Below are 20,258 nucleotides of genomic sequence, written 5' to 3'. Positions count from 1 at the left end.
AGAGTTTTGTGGTCAAAGCTTTGATTTCCAAGATTCATCTTGCCAATGTTAAAGCCACCAGGAATGCAACCTTCCAAAACGAGTAGGAGAGAGAGAAGCAACCCAGCAAATTGAAGGGTGGACTAGTGAGCCTTGTGAGGGCCAACAGCGGGGCAGGATCTCACACCTAGGGGTACAGCCACTTGAGTCCTCTCATGACATGATAGTCAGACTCCTGAACTGGCTGGTGAAATGCAGAGATGGCCACAACGTACACTCTGATGGAATAATGTGCCAGACCCTGGTTACTGAGCTGTAAAAAGTAGATTAGGATGGACTACATTGGAGAGCATGAGAGGAAGCTACCAAGCTCTGCTGCTCAGTGAAAAAAATCTTGGTCAGGTAGACAGTCTTATGGATGGCTTCCTGCTTCCCAGGAAGACCTGCTGAATTCATGCCAAGAGGTGAAGAGACTTGAGGTTGGGGTATAGGTGCCTACTATGGTCCTGCAAAAGTGGGCCCAAACAATTGGGAAAAGGCCATGGAGGACCCACCACTATGTTCCTGAGTGTGCCTTAACCAGTTTTGAAGGGGCCACACTGGGACAATCACAATAACCCAATCTTTTCTCTCTTGATCCTTACTAGGATTCAGCTGGTGAGAGGGATTGGTGGAAATGTATACAGCAGACACTCAGACTGCAACAGAAGGAAGGCACCAGAGAGGTGGCCCTTGCCTAGTCTCCACCAGGAGCAAAACTGATAGTATTTTCTGTCTACTTGGTGGCAAAGAGGTCATCTTGGGGAGATCCCCCCTCACCAGGCAGATGGTTTGGGCCACCTGTAAGTGAAGTGACCCACGGGATCCGAGAGTACCACAGAGCAGCCACTGGGTCTGGGGCCATGGGGGAAGGTCTCAGAGCTTGTAAAGTAGATGACACTAAGGTTCTGGGAGGCTGTGCTTCTAAGCTCAAGCTCTGTTCTGAACCAGACCAATATCTAGAATGGACCTACTACTGAAGTTACTTTGCATGTGGTGGTGCCCTTGTTTATGTATAGAGAAGGAGTGTCTGAACAGGATGTGCACATCACTGGAGATCTTAGTGACTAGCAGTGCTCAGTAGCAGCTGGTGATTCACGGCTCATGCTCCGAGACCAGTACTTGGATAAGGAGCACGACCAAGAGACACTGCAGGCTGGTTGCCAAGGGTATCTCATGGTATGCAGCGGCATCCATCTCTGGGAATGACAGCAGGGTCCACAGTTCCTAGACTCTAAACATTCCCAGGAACTCTGACAATGGCCCAGCGATATGATAAGTTGGTCTCAGAGCTCATGCAAGGAGCCATGTGCCTTTGTGGGTCTGTGCCAGGTGACTGGTGAAGTCCATTTCCACTCCCTCTGTTGGCACTCAGAATCCAGTCACCAGAGAAGGCTCTATTGCAACTGCCTCCCCTGGTCTGAGGCATGTCAGCTTCAAGTGGGTGACCAGCATTGGGAAGTCCCCCATCATGGGACACAATACTAGGGGGGCAAGGGAGGACAGAAGGGTCCAAAGGCAGACTTACCTTATTAAAGGCTGTTCATAAAGAGGTTCGTGAAGACTGCTCTCAGTCTTCATTTGTCAGCACTAACCATGCTCCTTTTTTTAAATACTTCCTCACAGGTCAGGTTCTCTAAACCTCCCTGCTCCCCCTGCCATTTTTGTAGCTCTCCTCTGGACTCTCTCTTATTTGTCCCTGCCTTTCTTGATGTATACTGCCTAAAACTGGATCCAGTACTACAAATAAGGCTCCCCAGTATCAATTAGAATGGGATAATTACCTCTTAGTGTCTTACATAAAAAACTCCTGTTAATGCAACTCTTTTAGTGTTTTTCACAACTTGACTTGTATTCAGTTTGTTGGGATCCATTATAATCTTTTGATTCTTTCCAGCAGCTCTACCATCTAGCCAGCTATTCCCTGTTTTGTAGTTGTGCATTTAATTCCATTTCCTAATTGAAGTACTTTGCACTTATCTTTACTGAATTTCATCTTGTTGATTTCAGACCAATTCTCCAATTTGTCAGGGTCATTTTGATTTCTAATCTTGTTCTCTAAAGTGTTTTCATCACCCTCCTAGATGTTGTTATCCACCAATTTTATAAGCATAACGTCCATTTCATTATCCAATTCATTAATGAAAATACTGAATAATACCATACGCAGGGCTGACCCTTTGTGGAAACCCTCTAGATACAACCTCCCAGACAGACAGCAAACCACTGATAACTCCTACTGAAATAGAACCTGTCAACCAGTTGTGCACCTAGCACATAGGAATTGTATCAAGACCATATTTCCCTAATTTGCTTAGGAGAACGTCACGTGGGACAGTGTCAATGACGACAACCAACTGTACGACTGCTGAAAAGGCCCATACTCTTATACAATTCAAGTGATGGGAACGAGAGAGAAGTATAGCGCTGAGGCCACAGACAGATGGCCCCATGCCATAGAATGTTAACAAATCTTTACTGACTTATGAACTCCATGAAGCATGTGACATTTGATCTCAACCTACCCTTAACCAGGGTATGTCGGCTTTTTAATAATGAGCAGGGATCTCCATTACCTTGCCACAATTTCAGTGTTTGGTTTGTTTTTTGGCTGGCTGTTTCTTTCTTTTTACACACAAAGGTAAACCAGAGAGTGAAGGAAATGATCTCTAAGAGAAAAGGGGTATTCCAGTTGTGACAGTTTGAGGTTTGAGAAGCCAAGTTTATAACTTTGCCTAAAGACCAAAATCGCTTCTACTTTGAAATGTGGGTGATACAAGGCTGCTCTCTTCCTCCACCACTAGGACTTCTAGTATTTGTAGGACTTTCCAGACAGACCTGGTAGAAGATGGGAACACACACAAACTGCCTCATTCCCTCAAAACAGGCCAGACTGTAGAGGAGTCTAAACTGCCGGCAGCCATTCCAAGAAATAAAGAAACTCTGTTTGTCTGGTTTGAACTTTGCCAGACAGCAATACCCAGGAGGAGGAGCTATTTTCTGTATGTGATCTTGATGCAAGAGCTTTCAGTTTCCTGTTTCATCTTTGCCACTAAACATGATACCGAAACAGCGTACTGGACAAGAGAAGCTCCCCTCTTTCTACTACATAACGTACTGTCTCTTACAGGTTGAACCTCCCCTCTCTGGCACCTTCCAGACCTGAGCTGTCCCAGACCAGGGGAGGGGATATTGCTGGACTAGGGGAGGTCAATGCCCCTCTGCTGGTGTTCTCCTGGCTCCCCTCCCCACTGTTGCTGAACCCTTGCAGGCTCCCCATCCACGGCTCAGCTGCAGCTACTGTTTGCTGGCTCTCGTCATAGCTTCCTGGCCTCTGGCTCTGGGCCCCAGCCACCTGCCTTCCAGCCCTAGCCACAATCTCTGCAGGCCACAGCTTCCCACATGGTCCCAGGTTCCTGCCTGGCCCCAGTCGCAGCTTCCCTGTGCTTCAGCTTCCCACCAAGTCCTGGCCACGAGCTGCCAAAAGCTGTGCCTCCCGGCTCTTGGATTCCCAGTCCTGGCCACCGCTCCCAGATCACTCCTCGCAGCCAAGAATCCCTGGTCACTGTTTCCCCCACTCCACTTGCCACCAGCGCACCCTTGGTTGCCCTACCGTGGCCTCCAGCCACTAGTCTAGCTAGTCCCTTCCCGTCCTAACCCCAGGACTCTCTGGTCTTGAAAGATCCCCATTCCTGCCAGACCATGGATGTTGCTGGAGGAGAGAACCCTGGATTTCAGCATTTCAACCTGTATTTCTACTGATGAATGAATGGATGTGTTTACTATTGCACACCTATTGTTCTTCTTGCATGTAGATATTCCCTGCTTCGTTCCTGTTATTGATAGAGGTGGTTTCTTACTCACCGAAGTATTACATTCATCAAGAGAATCTCCATAACAAAGAGGAAGTGAAAGAAAACAATTTTAAAAATTGTCAAAGCAAACAACATATGCATTGTAACCAATCATATCCAGGGTAGGACTTCCTGGTATCCAGGTCAGGAATGTGTTATCTGTAATGTGAGTGTACATGATACTGTATTATTGTATATATTTGGAAGCATCAACTGGCTGACCAAACATACCGCATTGTAAAAAATAATAAAGTCTCAAGTGAAACACACTGCACCAAAGGCAACCATCTCCTTCCCACGACAATGTGTATATACATACTTCAGAAACACACTGCATAAATCAATTGTAGCTTGAATCAGATCTTTTATTTTAGGTCAAAATTATTTCTCACTACCTTTACTCTTTGTATATTTGCAGATGCAATAAAGCTGTGCAAGGATGAATTAGCCTTACTTATTACCAACAGAACTATTAATTAAATTACAATTGCAAGATGAAAGCCTGCCTCCTGTGCACTTATAAAACACCATGGAAAAATGATGGTGTCACACAAATTTAACCAAGGGCAAAGTTTCACATGCAAAAGCTTTATTTATTGATGATGGTGCGTAATAATGAGGAGGAGGAGTATCATCAGAAATCAACTTGGCTTACAGATCTCAGGCTGAGTTTGCAATAGTGGTGTTGAACAAAGTCTCTTGCTACACATAAAAATTCATGATCTGCAGTCAGTGAAACACAGTAATCATAGAAATCAACATATTGTTACAGATAATCTAGGAAGCTACCATTCTTAATTTTTCTGCCTACTGTGTATATTCTCAAATGCAACCATTACATTTTTGTTGTGAAATATATTTAAAATGAAAAGGCCATGTGTATATCATATCTGTTATCATCATTAACACAATGATGCTGTGAGTTTCTTAAGCATAAAATTCAATTTCATGTATTAACATAGCAGTTATATTGGAAGGTCTCTGTCATGAAAAACTGCTCTGCTTTTTTCAGTGATACCTATGTACCGTGTACATTTCTATTTCCATTTTCATTGAACTGAGTAACTGTTTTGTGGACAGGGAAATTTACGGTCCACTTCTGAAGAATAAAATACACCATAATGTTGATGCATAGCTTGCTGCAAGGCCAATGTCATCATTCTAGGTAACCTCCGGCTGAGATGAGAGACCTCAGCACTGCAGATATACAATATGCATCCCAAGCAAAAACTGCCTAGAAGAATAACTTCATTATTCTGGGAAGTTGGATCTATAAAAGATTTAAAATGAAGGAATATTCTGCCTATACAATTTCTGGTAAGTACAGAATGACTTAAGTGATAAAACCTGAGTCAGCTTCAGTTATAGCATGTCCTACAAAAAGTTCGTTGTCACACAAAGTTCAATATATTGGGGAAAAAGCATTTCTCCCTGCAAGTCATGAACTATAGTTATATGTCCTGTTTTGGGCTTATATAGCACTATCGCATTAACAGAAAGATAAAGTCATCAAACATTAATTCAGGTTGTTCCAGAATGTGTGACCCACAGCTACGTAAAAATAGAGCATAAAGAACTCACCAATACTACTGGGCAGATTGCGGTGGGTGGTAAAATATGGTCCTTCAAAGGGCCACAGTCACATTCAGGCTTTAGATGTGAAGCACATTTATTATGGAGCTGTGGGGAAGAGAGAAAATTAATAACTACTAATCTACCACAGTAGAATATTTCTATGAAGAACCTCTGTCCCCTCTAGAATAGTGGGACTATGAATACACTAGATCCAAGAATTAGTACCTGAAAAGATTTAAGAATTGTTGTCTGGCAGTAGAAATATTTGACTCACGTACAGCATTTTAGGAACTTACTTTGCTTCAGTTTAATTGCTTTTTTGTAGGTTTCAAAATTCGAACGTTAATTCTCATTAGAGATCAACCAATCATGAACAAATGAACTGCCCTCTTTGTTAAGAACTTATGATAATGAAAACATTGCTTTTGTGCATTTTACTTTTGGAAAATATAATTTTCTGAGTTGCTCATTTCACCCAGAGAGCTAAACAGAAAAAAAAAGTGCATGTAGGCAATTAACCTACAGAAAAGTAACTGGAAATACCTTACATCAAGAGTGGGCCAGAACCAGCCCTCCCAACACTAGGATGCAGCCCATGGCCTGCATCTGGCCCACATGCTATTTATGTCCTTCTGCCTCTGTAGCAGCAAAGACCATGACTGTGGACTTTTTAAATAGCCACAGGCACTCCAGGCAGCACAGTAGCAGTGGGGGGCTGGGAGCTGCTAGCCTGGAGTCCTTTAGATCACTGCTATTTAAAGGGCTACCAGCCCTGGCCAGTACCACGCCACCTGGGTTCTTGTGGCTATTTAAAGGGCTCATGGTTCTCAGCCCCACCATTACTGGAGTAGCGACAGGAGCCAAAAATATGTCTGAGACAGAGAAATTATCAGAAAATTTTACAATTACATTGTGTGTCTATAGCCAAACAGACTACAGAACAATCTTCGTAGTATCGAACAGCTTTAAGGCTACACTTAACTGGCATATTTTCCCAGTTACTTGTCCATATACTACTTGCACACATGTCCTACACGTTTGCCAAGTGTCCACATTTGGAGAGCCGGGCCTGGGTATACACTGTTCACAGCATGTGACTGTGTCCATACTGCCCCCTTCCAGTATGCAATGGTAGCACTGCCATTTCAAGGATAATATGCCACACTTTCATGTCACAGAAGACACTCAGGGAACTACCTTGCTGGGGGTTGCTGCTACTGTATGCAGCCTTCGTATATTTGATTACAGCAGCTACTAGCTGTTTCTCCCTATTGCCAAACCCCGCTAAAGCCCTCCAGCAAATTCATATTGATGTGCTACTGCTTCTGCTGCTCCTTATGGGACAAATATTGATGCTGTCTAGTACTGAATACAAGACAAAATCAGTCAAAACAATTGAGATGTTGAAGACAGCTGATCAATCAGCTGAATGTGAATCTATTGTGTTCCATGGAAAAGATGTTTTGAGGGCAGAATTGTAACAGAACGCCCAATGGAGAACCATGGCTTCTGGTCCCAACAACCAGCATGGTGTTATAGGACCGCACTGAACTGGAAGCCCGGACGATCATCAGTGGCTTCAGAACTTCTGAATGAAGAACCAGACCTACATGGATCTGGCACCAATCCTTCAGCACAAGACCACTTGTTTTCAGAAACCCAAAAAGTACAGAAATGGGTGGCCACTGCCCTTAGGAAGCTGGCAGCAACTGAAAGTTATTAGTCACTGACCACTGCAAATTAGATCAAGGCTGAAAAGTTAAACATCAGGGTGGTCGATGTACGGTTTTGCATGCTATCAGTATGGTAATCTACCCACAAGTGGTTGCCAAACTGAAGTCTGTGAAATTACGATGGGGTTTCAAAGAATGGGGTTTCTGAGCTGCACAGGGAGCCCTGATGAAACAGATTTCCCAATAATTTGCCCACTACTATTGACTCATTCTCCAAAGCTTAATGTGCCATCGGAGTCCTGTCATGTACACAGACACTGGATACATGGGAAAGGTCTCTTATTCCAAAGGTCTCAGGAGGTTGGGATAGTTCCAAAGGCGATGAGAAGAGGGGACTTGATTCCCAATAAGTTATATTGTTTTGTATGGTGTTTCTGTTTCTACATTTATTTGATGGGACCCCACCTGTCCACTCCAAACATGGCTCATGAAGCAGTGACCCAGCAGAGCTTCCCCTCCTGCCGCCCCACAAGTGAATTTAACAATAGAGTGAATGGAGAATGCAGAATGGAGTATACTTTTGGGTTCATTGCCAATGTCTTCAGATTTGTCGGGATGTAAATATAGCCAGTGCAATGCACATTATAATTTTTGCTGTGCCTTCTGCATAGTATGTGAAGCCAAAGTGGAATACTTCCACAGTGGGCACAGGGCAGATGTGGTTTTCAAAACTTGTACAGGCTGCAGATCCACCCACTTGCATATCACTCCAAGGGAACTTCATGATACTACAGGTGTGGATCACCATGGAGGCAGAAGGTGACGTGGGTCAGTGCCAACAGATACTGTTGTAATACTATGTAGCTATAGTGCTAATGGAAAAGCTCAATAGAACATTGCCATGTACTCTTGCTGCAACCAACATTAAATGTTACCCAAAAGCAAACAATGGGTTTGAACATCACGTTTTTGTAATATGTCAACTGGTGTGTTTCTGGTACTTTATGGGGAGCCCTTACCCCTTGTTAAATGATTTAAAACAGTTTTGCCAGATTTTGGGAAGGGTTTTACACATTCTTTGTGATGTTTTCTGACATCATTGCTGACAGCACTTATTAGGTACTATGCATGAGTTCGCCCATGGACGCAAGTGGGGGTGAAAGGGGAGATGATTGCCTTCACTATTAGTTTCCCTTTGTTTCCATTGTTTGTATTGTCATATCCTACAGATGTTGCAGTTAATTTCTCATCTGTTTTTCATTCTGGTGCTTTGGGCTGAGAGGTCCTCGAACTGTGGGCTGCAGCTCATCAGAGATCTGTGAGCTCCATTCAGGTGTTCCATGTATAATTACCTCTAAGTTGTGCATCTGGGTGGCTGCACGCCAGAGAATGCTGGGATTCCCATCTAATGAGTGGTTCACAGGTATGGCTCAACTAATTAGGTGCACGGATCCTGAACCCACACATGTAAGATCAGTGGAGGCCTTGGGAAAAACAGTGGAAGGCGGGGTGTTGGGTGAGAAGAGGGTGTGGAAGAATTTGGGACATGCAGAGCAGGGGTGGCCAGAGAAAAAGGCAACTTTTCCCAGCTTTGGCATGGCTACCAGGGAGAGATGGCTCTCCATCCTGGCCTCAGCTCGGGAGTAGGGGGGGAACAGGGGAAAGAGCTCTATTGATAATGAAGTATCACTTGTGTGTTTTCATTTGTAGAGCAAACAAAAAAGCATGAAATATTGAGGGGGTTTTATATAGGTTTTTATCCAAAATACCTTACAGTAGTTAGCTAATGGTAAAATCAACATTTGGAAAGATCGCTAAGTGATCCACTGACCCCCTTAGCAATTTTTAAGTAGTCCACAGGACAAAAAAGTTTGAGAACCACCAATTTAGTTCATTGGCCTGAACTCACCTCTTCTTAAAAAAATAAAAATAAAAATAACAAAAAAACCAGTAGAAACATAATGGCTGGTGTTGGGGAGGGAACAATATGAATGGGTCAGAATTCACTGCATTCCTTTGAAACCACCTACCTCCCTACAGAAATCACAGTTATGCATTGTGAATCCCATGAAATCATCCAAAATATTTGACAAATAACACTCACCATACTCTGAAAGCAAGGCACACAAACTAACAATGAAGTGAACAGTAACTTTATTTACATATATTGAACCTAGAGTTAAAATGTTTTCTAACAGGAATATATAAACAAAACACCCAGTTAAATTCCCTAAGAAGTTGGCAAACATTTCTGTCTTTAGACATATTTCCTTGCCTTTCTTCTTTTGCTCCTCGTGATTGGGGGGGGGGGGATGGGGCAGGAAGGACAGCTGTGGAACATTGTCCAAGGATCAAACAGGGAAAACAGGGAAGTCACCTGTGGGCGGGTGTGTGTGTGTGTGTGTTGGGAGCTGAACACAACCTGGGCTACTCAGTGTGCTTCAGGCTCATTTTTCCCCACTTGCATGCTGTGAGGGATTCTCCTGAGAAGCCTTTCAGGATCTAGCAAAGTATATTGTGCTAGATGTCCAGCATCCTCTTCCCTGTCAAGCAGGGGCATGGGATTCACTGCATGGCAACTGGCAGAGGAAAATTATTGGGAGAAGGTATTGCCTGTTGCCAGAAAGAAGCAGTAATCAGCAACAGAGCCTCTGAAAGGGCTTCACCATCCATTGAAACAGTAACTGCAAGAGTACAAGGTCCTGTTCCCTTGGGACATACTCCCACCCCAGAAACCATTTAATCAGCCCCTCCTCTAGCCAAAGAGTCTGGTCCTCCCTTGCTCTACACAACTCAGATTGCTCCTGACTCGGTCAATGCCAAGGAGCAGTTCCTCCAATGTCTCTTTCCATCTGCACTTGCTAGCTCTGTGATACTACTCCAGCCCAACCAGCAGAATCATTTTCCTGTCCTAGGAACATCCAGGCAAGTTAAAAGACAAGACTAGCATCACATTTCCCTTTTGAGGACACCTAAGAAATGTCCTTGCATAACATAACTCTGCTATCAAGTGGCACTATATTAATATTGCTGAGCATATCAGGAACTATTACACTGCTACAGCCTCCTTTTTTCAGAGTATATTTGCAGCTCACAAGGAAAGTGCTGAAGGTAAACATGATAATAAACCCTCAGTACTGTTAGGAGCGTGTTGCACCTTTTACAATACATCATGGGGTTTGTTGAGATGGGTTTTGGTTCTCTTTGGGGACTACATTGTCTGTTTATTCTTTAAAGGCTGGGTGCCATTTAGAGCGCATAGCAGTGATCAGGGTGTCAACATGGAAAACAGAAGTGGTTTTCCAGTCTTGTGGAAGACACCCAGTCACCCATATCAGAGAGATGTTTCTACATATTGCTTCTGTGAACTATGGAGCTGTACCAAGCACATTTTGCCTGTCATTAAACTTAAAGAACCAGTCTGGATTTTTGCTATACTAATCATTTGCTGAAATATGCTTACAGGACTGGGAGGCAATGTGAGAGGCAACTGACTGAACCACAGAAAATGTTTACCTGCTCCACAAGCTCCCTCCCCCACCATCTTTGGCCTTTGCATCCAGAGAAGAGCACTGAAAGGAGCAGGTAAACACAGAGTCACATCACAAGCATATTTTCTCTCCTGACCTTCTGAATTGTTACTACAAGCCAATTGCCTCTCCATTGCTACAGGCTGGGTCATTGTTTGTTTGTTTGTTTCTAAACAACTGCTGAAGTGGATGCTTCACCCAGCCCTGTTTCTCTCAGCTCCCACAGAGCACCTCAGAGAGAGGAGAGAATGGATGCAAGAAACTGTGAACAGTAACAACCATATGAAATGGTCTCCAAGAGAATGGAATCCTGGGACATTCCTCAGACAACCAACATTTCCTTTTCTAGCCCTAAGCTAGTCTGCACACCAGCAACCTGGGACCTCCAACTCATTTTACCTGGCTCCCATTGATCCGGGGAAGGAAAGACAGTGTGTGGGAAAAGGGGCGTTAGTAGGTCCAGGGCACAAAGCCACTCTTTCCCCACTGGGCCCTTTCAGAACCCACTGAACCACCTCCACTTCCTCCTCCCTCACACCCAAGTCCCTCCAAAGGACTACAGTGACAGGAATGCTGACAGACACATAGCCACTGGGGCACAGTAACTACTCATGTTTTAGGAGTGGTTCCCAAAGTTTTGGGCATGTCCCTCTTGGGAAGCATGGCGGGGGTAGCAAGGCCAAGGACACCTACCAGGCTAGTCCCCAAAACGAGCAGGAGGATTGCCACACTTCCAGCCCCTTTCTTCCCCCTAACACTATCTGCCCACAGTCATTCTCCTCCTCAAACCCTATTCAGATCCAAGTCTAGCTCCAGCTCCTGTCCAGATCCTCCCCAACCGCACTTTGCCCCCAAGCATAGCTCCACTCCTTTACCTGCTCTGCTTCCAGCTGCACTCTGCCCTAATTTCCTCTATGCCCTCAGACCAACTGCACCTGTGGAGGAAGCCTTGGCTGTGCAGTAATGGAACAAGGTGGGGGCTGAAGACAGATGCCAATAAGAAGGGAGTGCAGTGGAAAAGCTTGCACACCACTGTTCTAGCTTTCAAAAATGCTGTACAGTGGATGATGGGATTTTGGTAAAATCTGACTTACAGCCAAACCTTGCTTGGGGACCATGTTGGGTTGGAGCAAGGATCCGGTAGGGGCACCTTCAAGCACATATTAACAGAGCAAGTGGGGATATTTGGGGGGCATGTGTGGACATACAGGTTGAACCTCTCTAGTCCAGCACCCTTGGGAACTGACTGGTGCTGACAGAGAATTTGAGGGATCACAGGAGGTCAATATTGTCTAGCAGCATTACCAACACTTCCACTGCTTACTGGGGCCTTAGAAGGCATTCAGGGTAAATTACAGCTTTATGGGACCACTGGAAACTTGGCCAAACCCACAAGTAGCTGTCTGACAAACTGAAATCATGCTGGATTAGGGATGTTGCTGGACAAGAGTGTGCTGGATTAGAGTGGGTCAACCTGTATTATAACTTACCAGTCTAAGGTTCTGATTCTTTCAGTGGCTCACGGTCCTTCTCAGGCTTTTCAGTTGAGCTTCTTCAACAGGATCTACTAGGTAGAGATGCAGAACCACTTGCTCTTCTTCTCCAGCATTTGCCAAGGTTTCCTCTTGGAACTCCTTTGAGCTCCTTACTGCCTCATCATCCTGCTCCTCACTGGCACCCTGTCATACAGTGAAGCTGGCTGAGGTAAGGAGGGGATCATGAGTCAATTCAGACATCATACATGGAGCTTTGGAAAGCATGTGTCCTGCTCATCATAACACATGCTCATGCTATGTCCTATGCCGGACAGATTGTTGGAGTTCTTCACCCTCTGGTACAGGAGCCTCAGGTGCTTCATATGCTCCAAGCACTGGGATGGAGTCTGGTGAATGTCAGCCTTAAACCTCTTTGAAATCTCCCAGCGAAGGTCCATGTTCCTGCCACTCTGGGTGAAGTTATGAAGGACAGTATACTTTGAACACACATTCATCAGCACCCAGGTTCACGTCAGAGACCAAGAGGTAGTTCTTGGAACATGAACTATGATTACCTTTGACAATCAATAGAGCGCATGAGAGATCTGATCTGAAATGCTCAGCATTGGTCACTGAGAAGGCAAAGTCCTTTATAGCTTTGGGTAAGAGTCATGCAGCAAAGCCATCAGTGTATTGTGGTGATGATCCTGGAGGACTATTGAATCCCAGGAGCTAGTAAACACTTTTTGCCCTTACCCACACTGCACTGTAGAATCCAGATGGGGCCGTGCCTTAGAGGCATATACATACCACCTCTGCATGCATGTTAGCTGTCGTGAGGAGTGCTCTTTTAAGAGCTACAGAATGAACAATGCAAGGTAGGGCATTATGACAAAAGGAGGCACATGTAACTAGAGACAGTCACAAGATAGCCTAGGATACTTTTGCATGTTGTTCAAGACCGAATGGGAAGACAGATGCATAAGAAGATAAGCGAGAACATCAATAAGGCTTCATGTTTGGAAAGGCTACAAAAAACACCGTTATGAATTTAAGCTCATTTTAGAAAGGTCAGCTGAAAGAGGGAAAACAGTACACTCGTGTTTTATTGACTTCCAAAACACATTTGATGGAATCTGTCGTCTACCACTGTGTTCAATGTACTCAGATGTGTGGGTAGGAATGTCAAGTAATAAAAGAATTATGTTGGAATTAGAAGGCAACATAATAGGCAATGAAAATGAAAATCTAGCAAAGAGAGGAGTGAGGCATGGTTGTATACTATCACCATCTTTACTCAACATCTAAAGTGAATGTTGGGTCAACTTAATCAGAAGGTACAAGAAAGTATAAAGATTAATAGGAAAAGAGTGAATTACAATTCTTGGTGAAAGTGTCACAATGCTACTGACCAATTCCGAAGAAGTCCTGATGACGTTTGTGGTAATTATATGTGAACAGGCAAAGAAATGCTCTGGACTTGAATATGCATATGAAAAAAAATGTAATGATTAGAGGGCCGTCCCTTCACTTTCTCCCTTGGTTCTTGTCATGCAGACAGAAAGCAGAAGCCCTAAGCATGAAGTTCAGGCAATATGAGTTTAGTGGAGTTAGTTCTAAACAAATGTATCCATAGATCTCTACACACCACTTGTGTCTATTTCCCAGTGTTCCATTCCCAGTGCTGATGTCACAAAGTGTTTACCCCAGGTCCTGCTTCCCAGCCCTGACACCACAGAGCTTTGCCTATGCCCCATTCCCCATTCTTATTCCCTGTCCCTCTTCCTCCTTAGCGGGACCAAATAATCCTGCAGTGTGCACCCACAATCCCACCCCTTTCAGCTTATGGTCATATTCTGTTTTGGGGGTCCTGAGTTTGGGGTCTTTATCCCACCCCTTTGTATCTCATGGGAGGTGTAAGGAGTGAGGTTGTGTTCTAGCCAAAGCCAGACTTTGTCTTTTACTGTTTCTTACAACACTACCCCTGCCACACCCCCACAATTCACCTTGTTCCTCCTAACTGGTTGCAGTGACCTTGGCTTCGAAGAGAACCCAGGCAACCTTTATGTACACTCATACATTACATTTTCACCATACCATGTTACACTTGTACCTCTACTCCTCACCTTTTCTCATTGTAATAAAAGGCCCATCTGGTTGTGGGAAATGCAACACATATTGTCTTTGTTCTATACACCATCATCATCATCAACATGGCCTCAGCGCCCATTGGTGTCTGATGCCTCTCTCACTATTTCCTCCCATCTTTCCCTGTTCAGTGCAGAGTGGCTTAGATTCTGTAGACTATCTCTGCACCAATCTACCCATTCTCTGTGGGGTCTGCCTCTCCTATTTGATCCGTCCATTATGCCAACTACCAGGGTCTTGATTTTTCATTCGTTGTTCAGTCTGCAAATGTGCCCAAATAGCTGTAACTTCCATTATATAATCTTCTGCAGTAGGTTCTCTTTTGGCTGTATCTTCCCATATAATTCCTTGTTGGTGACTTTCTGCATCCATCCTATTCTCAGGATATTTCTATAACTCCTCTCGAACGCCAATAGTCTTCTCTTTGAATATTTTGTTATCACCCATGTCTCACATCCCTACAACATAGAGGGGAGAGAACTCAGTGGTTGGTGCATTGGCCTGCTAAACCCAGGGTTGTAAGCTCAATCCTTGAGGGGGCCATTTAGGGATTTGAGGCAAAAAAGGAAAAAGATGGTGTTTGGCCTTGGTAGGGGACTGGACTCAATGATCTCCTAAGGTCCCTTCCAGCTCTAAGAGATGTGTTATCACATAGAGCTTTGCTTATCCATCACCTTCAGACTAGCTCTTGCTTTCACTACTCCAGTCACTATTTCCTTCTTACAGTCTAGATCCTATGCTACATTATTCCTCAGATAGAACTTCTTTATATTCTCCAGTACAATCCCATCTAAAACAATCTTCCTATTTCCTTATCTCCAGATACCATTGTTTTTGTTTTATCAATGTTCATAAATAGTCCATACAGCTTCCCTTCCTCATTTAGCACTTGCACCGTTTTCGCTAGCTTCTCCTCACCTTCCTCAATGATAACTGTATCATTCACAAATCTCAAGTTAATTCTTTTCCCGTGCACAGATATGCCTTCTATCTCTTCCTTGATCTTGTCCATAGCTCTCTCTAGATGCATGATGAAGATACTTGGCAATATCAGATATCCTTGACTCGTACTTCTACTTGTTCTAAACCAACCTCCCTACTCCCCACATGTTCTCACCACTATTTCCGTGTTGTCATTAATATCCTTCAACAACCACATCTTCTACCATTTGACAGAGGGACAATAGTGATATCAATGTGGGCCATTGCTATCAAGTGGGCCAACAGCAGGAAAGATAGTCATGAAAAATTGCTTTAGATCTAACTAAATATGCCTCAATGCGTAACAAGTTTTTGAGGCCTCTGAATGACTTTTTGTCTCAAAGTTGTTCTGCACTCCCCTCTTCAATCCTTTCCCACACTATTATTCTTTTCTATTTTCCACTCCCCATTTTAATCTCCCTAGTTCTCCCACTCCCAATTCCCTTCTTTCTCTTTTGTGCTCCATCAATTATATCTCAATATATTTGCTTCTCCAGCCCCACTCCTTGAGTGACCTTGCAGCAGCCGCTTACTGCTGGATGGTAGTGGTTGTGGCTGGGGTGAGTGCCAGAGCAGCTGCTTGTGCTGCTGCCGGAAACAGTTGTGGTGGACACTAGAATAATGTGATGAGTGGTACAAGTGCTTGGGGCAGCTGAATGTCGTGGGGTGGGTGCATAGGATGGGTGTTGGTTGGTGGGGTAATGGGATGTTGAAAGGGCAGAATGAGAACCACATGCCCTGGTTCTTAGTGATGGGAGACAGCTGGCATTGTAGTTCATTCTTTGTTCCTAGTTGTGGTTTGCATAAACGGACCCCCTTTCTGGGTGAAGACTTGGTGCATTTCTGAAATACTCCTTGGTTTGGCACCCTTGGGACATGAGCCTTGCCAAACGAGGAAGTTTGCTGGCTCAAGGGAGGCCAGGCCACTCTGAGCTGCATTCTCCAACTAGCAGGGCTCCTTGCACACAGCAGCTCCCTGCACCCAGGTGGTTGCAGCTCTCTGCCTAGGGCAGCAGTACCAGCTCCATGCCCCCACCCACCAGGGCTCCATGCCCCCGGCTACCTGGGCTCCCCGCCCAGGGCCACTGGTGGCTCCACTCCTAGAAAGCAGAACTGCCTGCCTGACAGACTGGCTGAATGCCCAGCCCCGAGCAACTTCTGTTGCTGGATCAGAGAGTTATGGACAAGAGAGCTTCGACCTGACCTATTTCATTAGATTAATTATTCCACCACTAGTGAGAGGATATCAAGAGTGACAATCCTGAGAAGAGCATCATGGGCTGTGTGAAGAGGGGCCAGCACTGGAGGCCAGCCATATCCGTGTTCTGTGGAGCACAGGAAGGGCCCCGTGAAGCTGAGAGTGATTGACTTCACCAAGTGGCATGGCTACATCAAGGGCATCATAAAGGGCACGATTCATGATCATGGCTGAGGTGCTTCCCTTGCCAAGATTGCATTTCTGGATCCATACAGGTTTAAGAAAAGAACACTGCCTCACATAACTAAGGGAACACCACACAAAGAATTCTGTGAAGGCATGAGTGAAATCTTGGATCCATTAAAGTGAATGGCAAAACTCCATTAGGATTTCAGTTCTCCATTTTTCCCTAACGTGGATAGCCTCTGGAGAGCAATGAGAGGAGAGAATTTTCCAAAGGTCATTTACTAAAAAGCACCGATTTACTGCACTGTTCAAAGAAGAGAGGGAAGGGTTGTAGAAGTTCAAGCCAACGTAAAATATGAAGAAATACAATTAGTGATATACGTTGTTGAAGAAAAACAGTCTGAATTGGATAGAAGTTTGGATTTTCTTGTTGGTGCCCTAGAATTTAGCTTACTGAAATTTTAACTAAAATAGCGTATTTTTAATGTACACACCCAAACCTGCACCACACTTCCATAATGTCATCTCTGGTTTAGAGAGACAGATGTAATCCACTCAAGTTTCATTATCATGGTTTACAATATAATCAGACAATCACAATAAAAATGCCACTTTATAGTTTGGAATGTAGTGTAGTTTATTATCTCTACATTGATTTATTATCATGCAGATTGAGTATGTCAGATAGCATGTGAACATCACAAAAAGAGGATGATTTCAAATTTCTGTGTTTTCTAGAAGCTATGTATATTTTAATTGACAGGTAATATCCTGATGTACTGAAAGTCTAAAAGTTTAGAAATATATATGTTATATCTATATCAAGCATTTAATTATTTAATAATATGGTTTAACAGGCAGCATATAGCATCTAGCGCAACAGGTAATATTTCATTCAGTAAATTATGTAAAATATGTAGTTCAGCAGTTGCTCCTATACATCACATTTTTCCATTGATTGAGCGATTCATTTTTCTTTAGATAATGTATCCATGTTGGCACTGACTGTATCAAACTTACAATACAATCAATTCAGCAGATGATACATACACTTTCCAAGTAATTCACTTTTGATCAAAGTTATCCAGCACAACATAATGTAGACATAATATTTCTGAATTTTGACGTGAATGACACCCAGCATTAGTCTTCTCTGTACTCTTTGATACTGCAAAGTTACCTTCCAGGTAGTTACTTAGCAACAGAAAATAAAAGTTAATGAGTTTGGATTTACTCTGAGTATTAAGGCCTTAGTGCAAGGGTGTTTTGGTAGCCCTGTAATCTAAAGCATTTGTCATGCTAATTCCCTGCCTCAGTGGTAAGGCTACTTGTATCGTAATTAATGCATGCTAGGCCATGTAACTGCCAATAAAAGTATCTTCACACACTCAGTGAAAATTAGCAGCTCTGCTACTCAGTGGCATACAAACTTATCTCTGAAAAAAATAGCTTAATCTTATTAGTCTCTGTTGATCTTGGACAACAGACATGAGGTATAGAAGACAAAAGCAACAGTTGAAGACATGCATGATGCAGCTAATGAAAACATAGGCACATAGTACAGTAAACCCTCAATTTAAGGGACTAATGCAGGGGGAGGGTTGTCCACTGTTCTGAAAGGTCTGTTATATGCAAAGGTTTACTACTCCTGCCAGGATCCCCCATTTCCAGTCTTCCCCCCCCAAAAAAACAAAAAACCTCTCATAAAAATGACTTACCAGAGGTGCTGGATCCTGGCACCATGGCTGGCATCCCAACACATGTGGCTGAAGGAGCCACCCATGTGCCTGAATGGCCATGTGGCAGTGATAAGTCCCTGAGCAATTTTTTTGGGGTGGGGCATGGTTAGGATTTTATGGACCCCAGCAGACTTCAGGAACAATGGAGTTGTCTGTTGCTCCCAAAGTCTGCTAAATCGGGGTCCATAAAATCAAGGGTTTACTGTAAAGTAAAATATTAAGTATCTCATATTAAAAAAAAGTTTCACAAACATTTTTATATCCTACCCCCTGAAACCCCCCCATGTCCCCTATGCTAGCAACTTTACATATTACGTATCTCATAATGGGATGCCTAGGAGATGAGGAACTACTGAAAGCCAACAATGTATGGAGTAGCCTGAAACATGATGACTTCCCATAAGGAAGAGACAGGAACATCTGGAGGTCTGCAAAAAAGCCTTGAAAAGAAGGCCAGCTGTGAGACAGGTCACAGTTGGTTAGTGAATGAGGAAGTGGTTTACACAGAGTGACACAGCTGAAGATCCAGGGAAGGTCTCCCTGGCCAAATTCATACTGAAACTCTGAAAAGTTTGCAATTTGGTTGAGGCTAGAACTGACGTGTGAAATGGTTTTTATCTCATAAGAGTTAGTCCACAGTCTTCACTCTTGCTACCTCTGAAAATAAAACTAAACAAATAAAAAAGTCCTATTACAATCAATATTACAAAATACTGAAAGGAAACCCATAAGAGGGGAAAAACTTGCTTAGAAAACTCCATGGTGAATGGCATGAAATTTCTGAGACTGCAAGACCACTGGTGGGGGAGAGTTTGCTGCCACTTGGAGGGGATGTGGACCTCTAATGGCAGAGGAACCCCAGAAGAAGTACTGAAATCTGGAGATCCATGCAAAACCAATCATCCACATTCTTCCTCCCAGGCCAGGGCTACTGGAATTAGGGAACATGGATGCCATAGACCTAACACTTTAATTCATCATATATATTCAACTTTTTAATCATTCAGCTTCTGGAACAGAGATAGGAACTTTTGCCACTCCATGTAGGTTTGCTATAAAAGCATGAAAAGTGATTCAAGTCTCTTTTTAAATCCATTGCCTACTAAGGCACACATTTAAAATCAAGGTAAGACAGGTTTCACAAGGCAATTCTGAATCTGATAACTGCTTATGTTGCAACTAAATATACGAGAAACAAGCAGCAGGAATGGAGTATATAAACAGGTGGAAAGTCGTGACTGCAAAGACTGATCATAGTTTTAATATCTTCAATACAGCCATTCAAAATTCACTTGTGTGTCTGTTAAAATATATGGGGCATGCTTTGGTTTCAAATTGGTAGATGTAAGGCATTGCAGGAGGATTTTTTAAACTTACCGTTGTGATAGTTACAAAGAAAAGGTTAAAAAAGGGCTCTGAACCAGAATTACAAGGGAAATGAATATTATACAAGAAGTGGTATAAAAATGAAGAAGAAATATTTTTAAAGGCTGGCAAAACTAGTGTGTATTTTTAATGGAGCATTTCTAATTTACACTTGAAATCCTAGAAGAAAACTGAAAAGATGAACACACTGAGTCTGGGAGCAAAGCACATTAAAAAAAAAACCACATATAAATCCTCAATATATTACTAGACTCAAAGCACCATGGTTGACAGATGTGGAAACTCCAGGGCTAACACCTTCAAATTTGGAGTGCAAATTTAAGGATCCATGGGTCAGACTTTAAAAGGCATATGCACCTACAGGTGCACAGGCACCTTGGGGATTTTCCAAAGCACGTAGGCTCCTGACTGCCAAAGGACCTAGGCACCTAGGAGGCTAAACTCCTTTTGAAAGCTGGCCCAATTCAATATTTAATTAACTAATTAATCTGAGTG

At 43.5% G+C, this 20,258-nt stretch overlaps 1 protein-coding gene across 1 annotated transcript in view; it reads right to left on the bottom strand.

Moving 5' to 3' along the window:
- The window catches only part of DGKB (diacylglycerol kinase beta), a 481,053-nt gene that overhangs the window by 337,476 nt on the left and 123,319 nt on the right, over nucleotides 1–20,258 (bottom strand). The window contains exon 12 of the mRNA XM_074986201.1: nucleotides 5,454–5,552. Coding sequence (XP_074842302.1) covers nucleotides 5,454–5,552 — 99 coding nt within the window. The remainder of the gene's footprint in view (nucleotides 1–5,453; nucleotides 5,553–20,258) is intronic.

The sequence above is a fragment of the Carettochelys insculpta genome, chromosome 2 (genome assembly GCF_033958435.1).
Source record: "Carettochelys insculpta isolate YL-2023 chromosome 2, ASM3395843v1, whole genome shotgun sequence".
NCBI classification, from domain to species: Eukaryota; Metazoa; Chordata; order Testudines; family Carettochelyidae; genus Carettochelys; species Carettochelys insculpta.
Note: the sequence above shows the minus strand (reverse complement) of the source record. Positions and strands in the feature narration are given on the sequence as shown.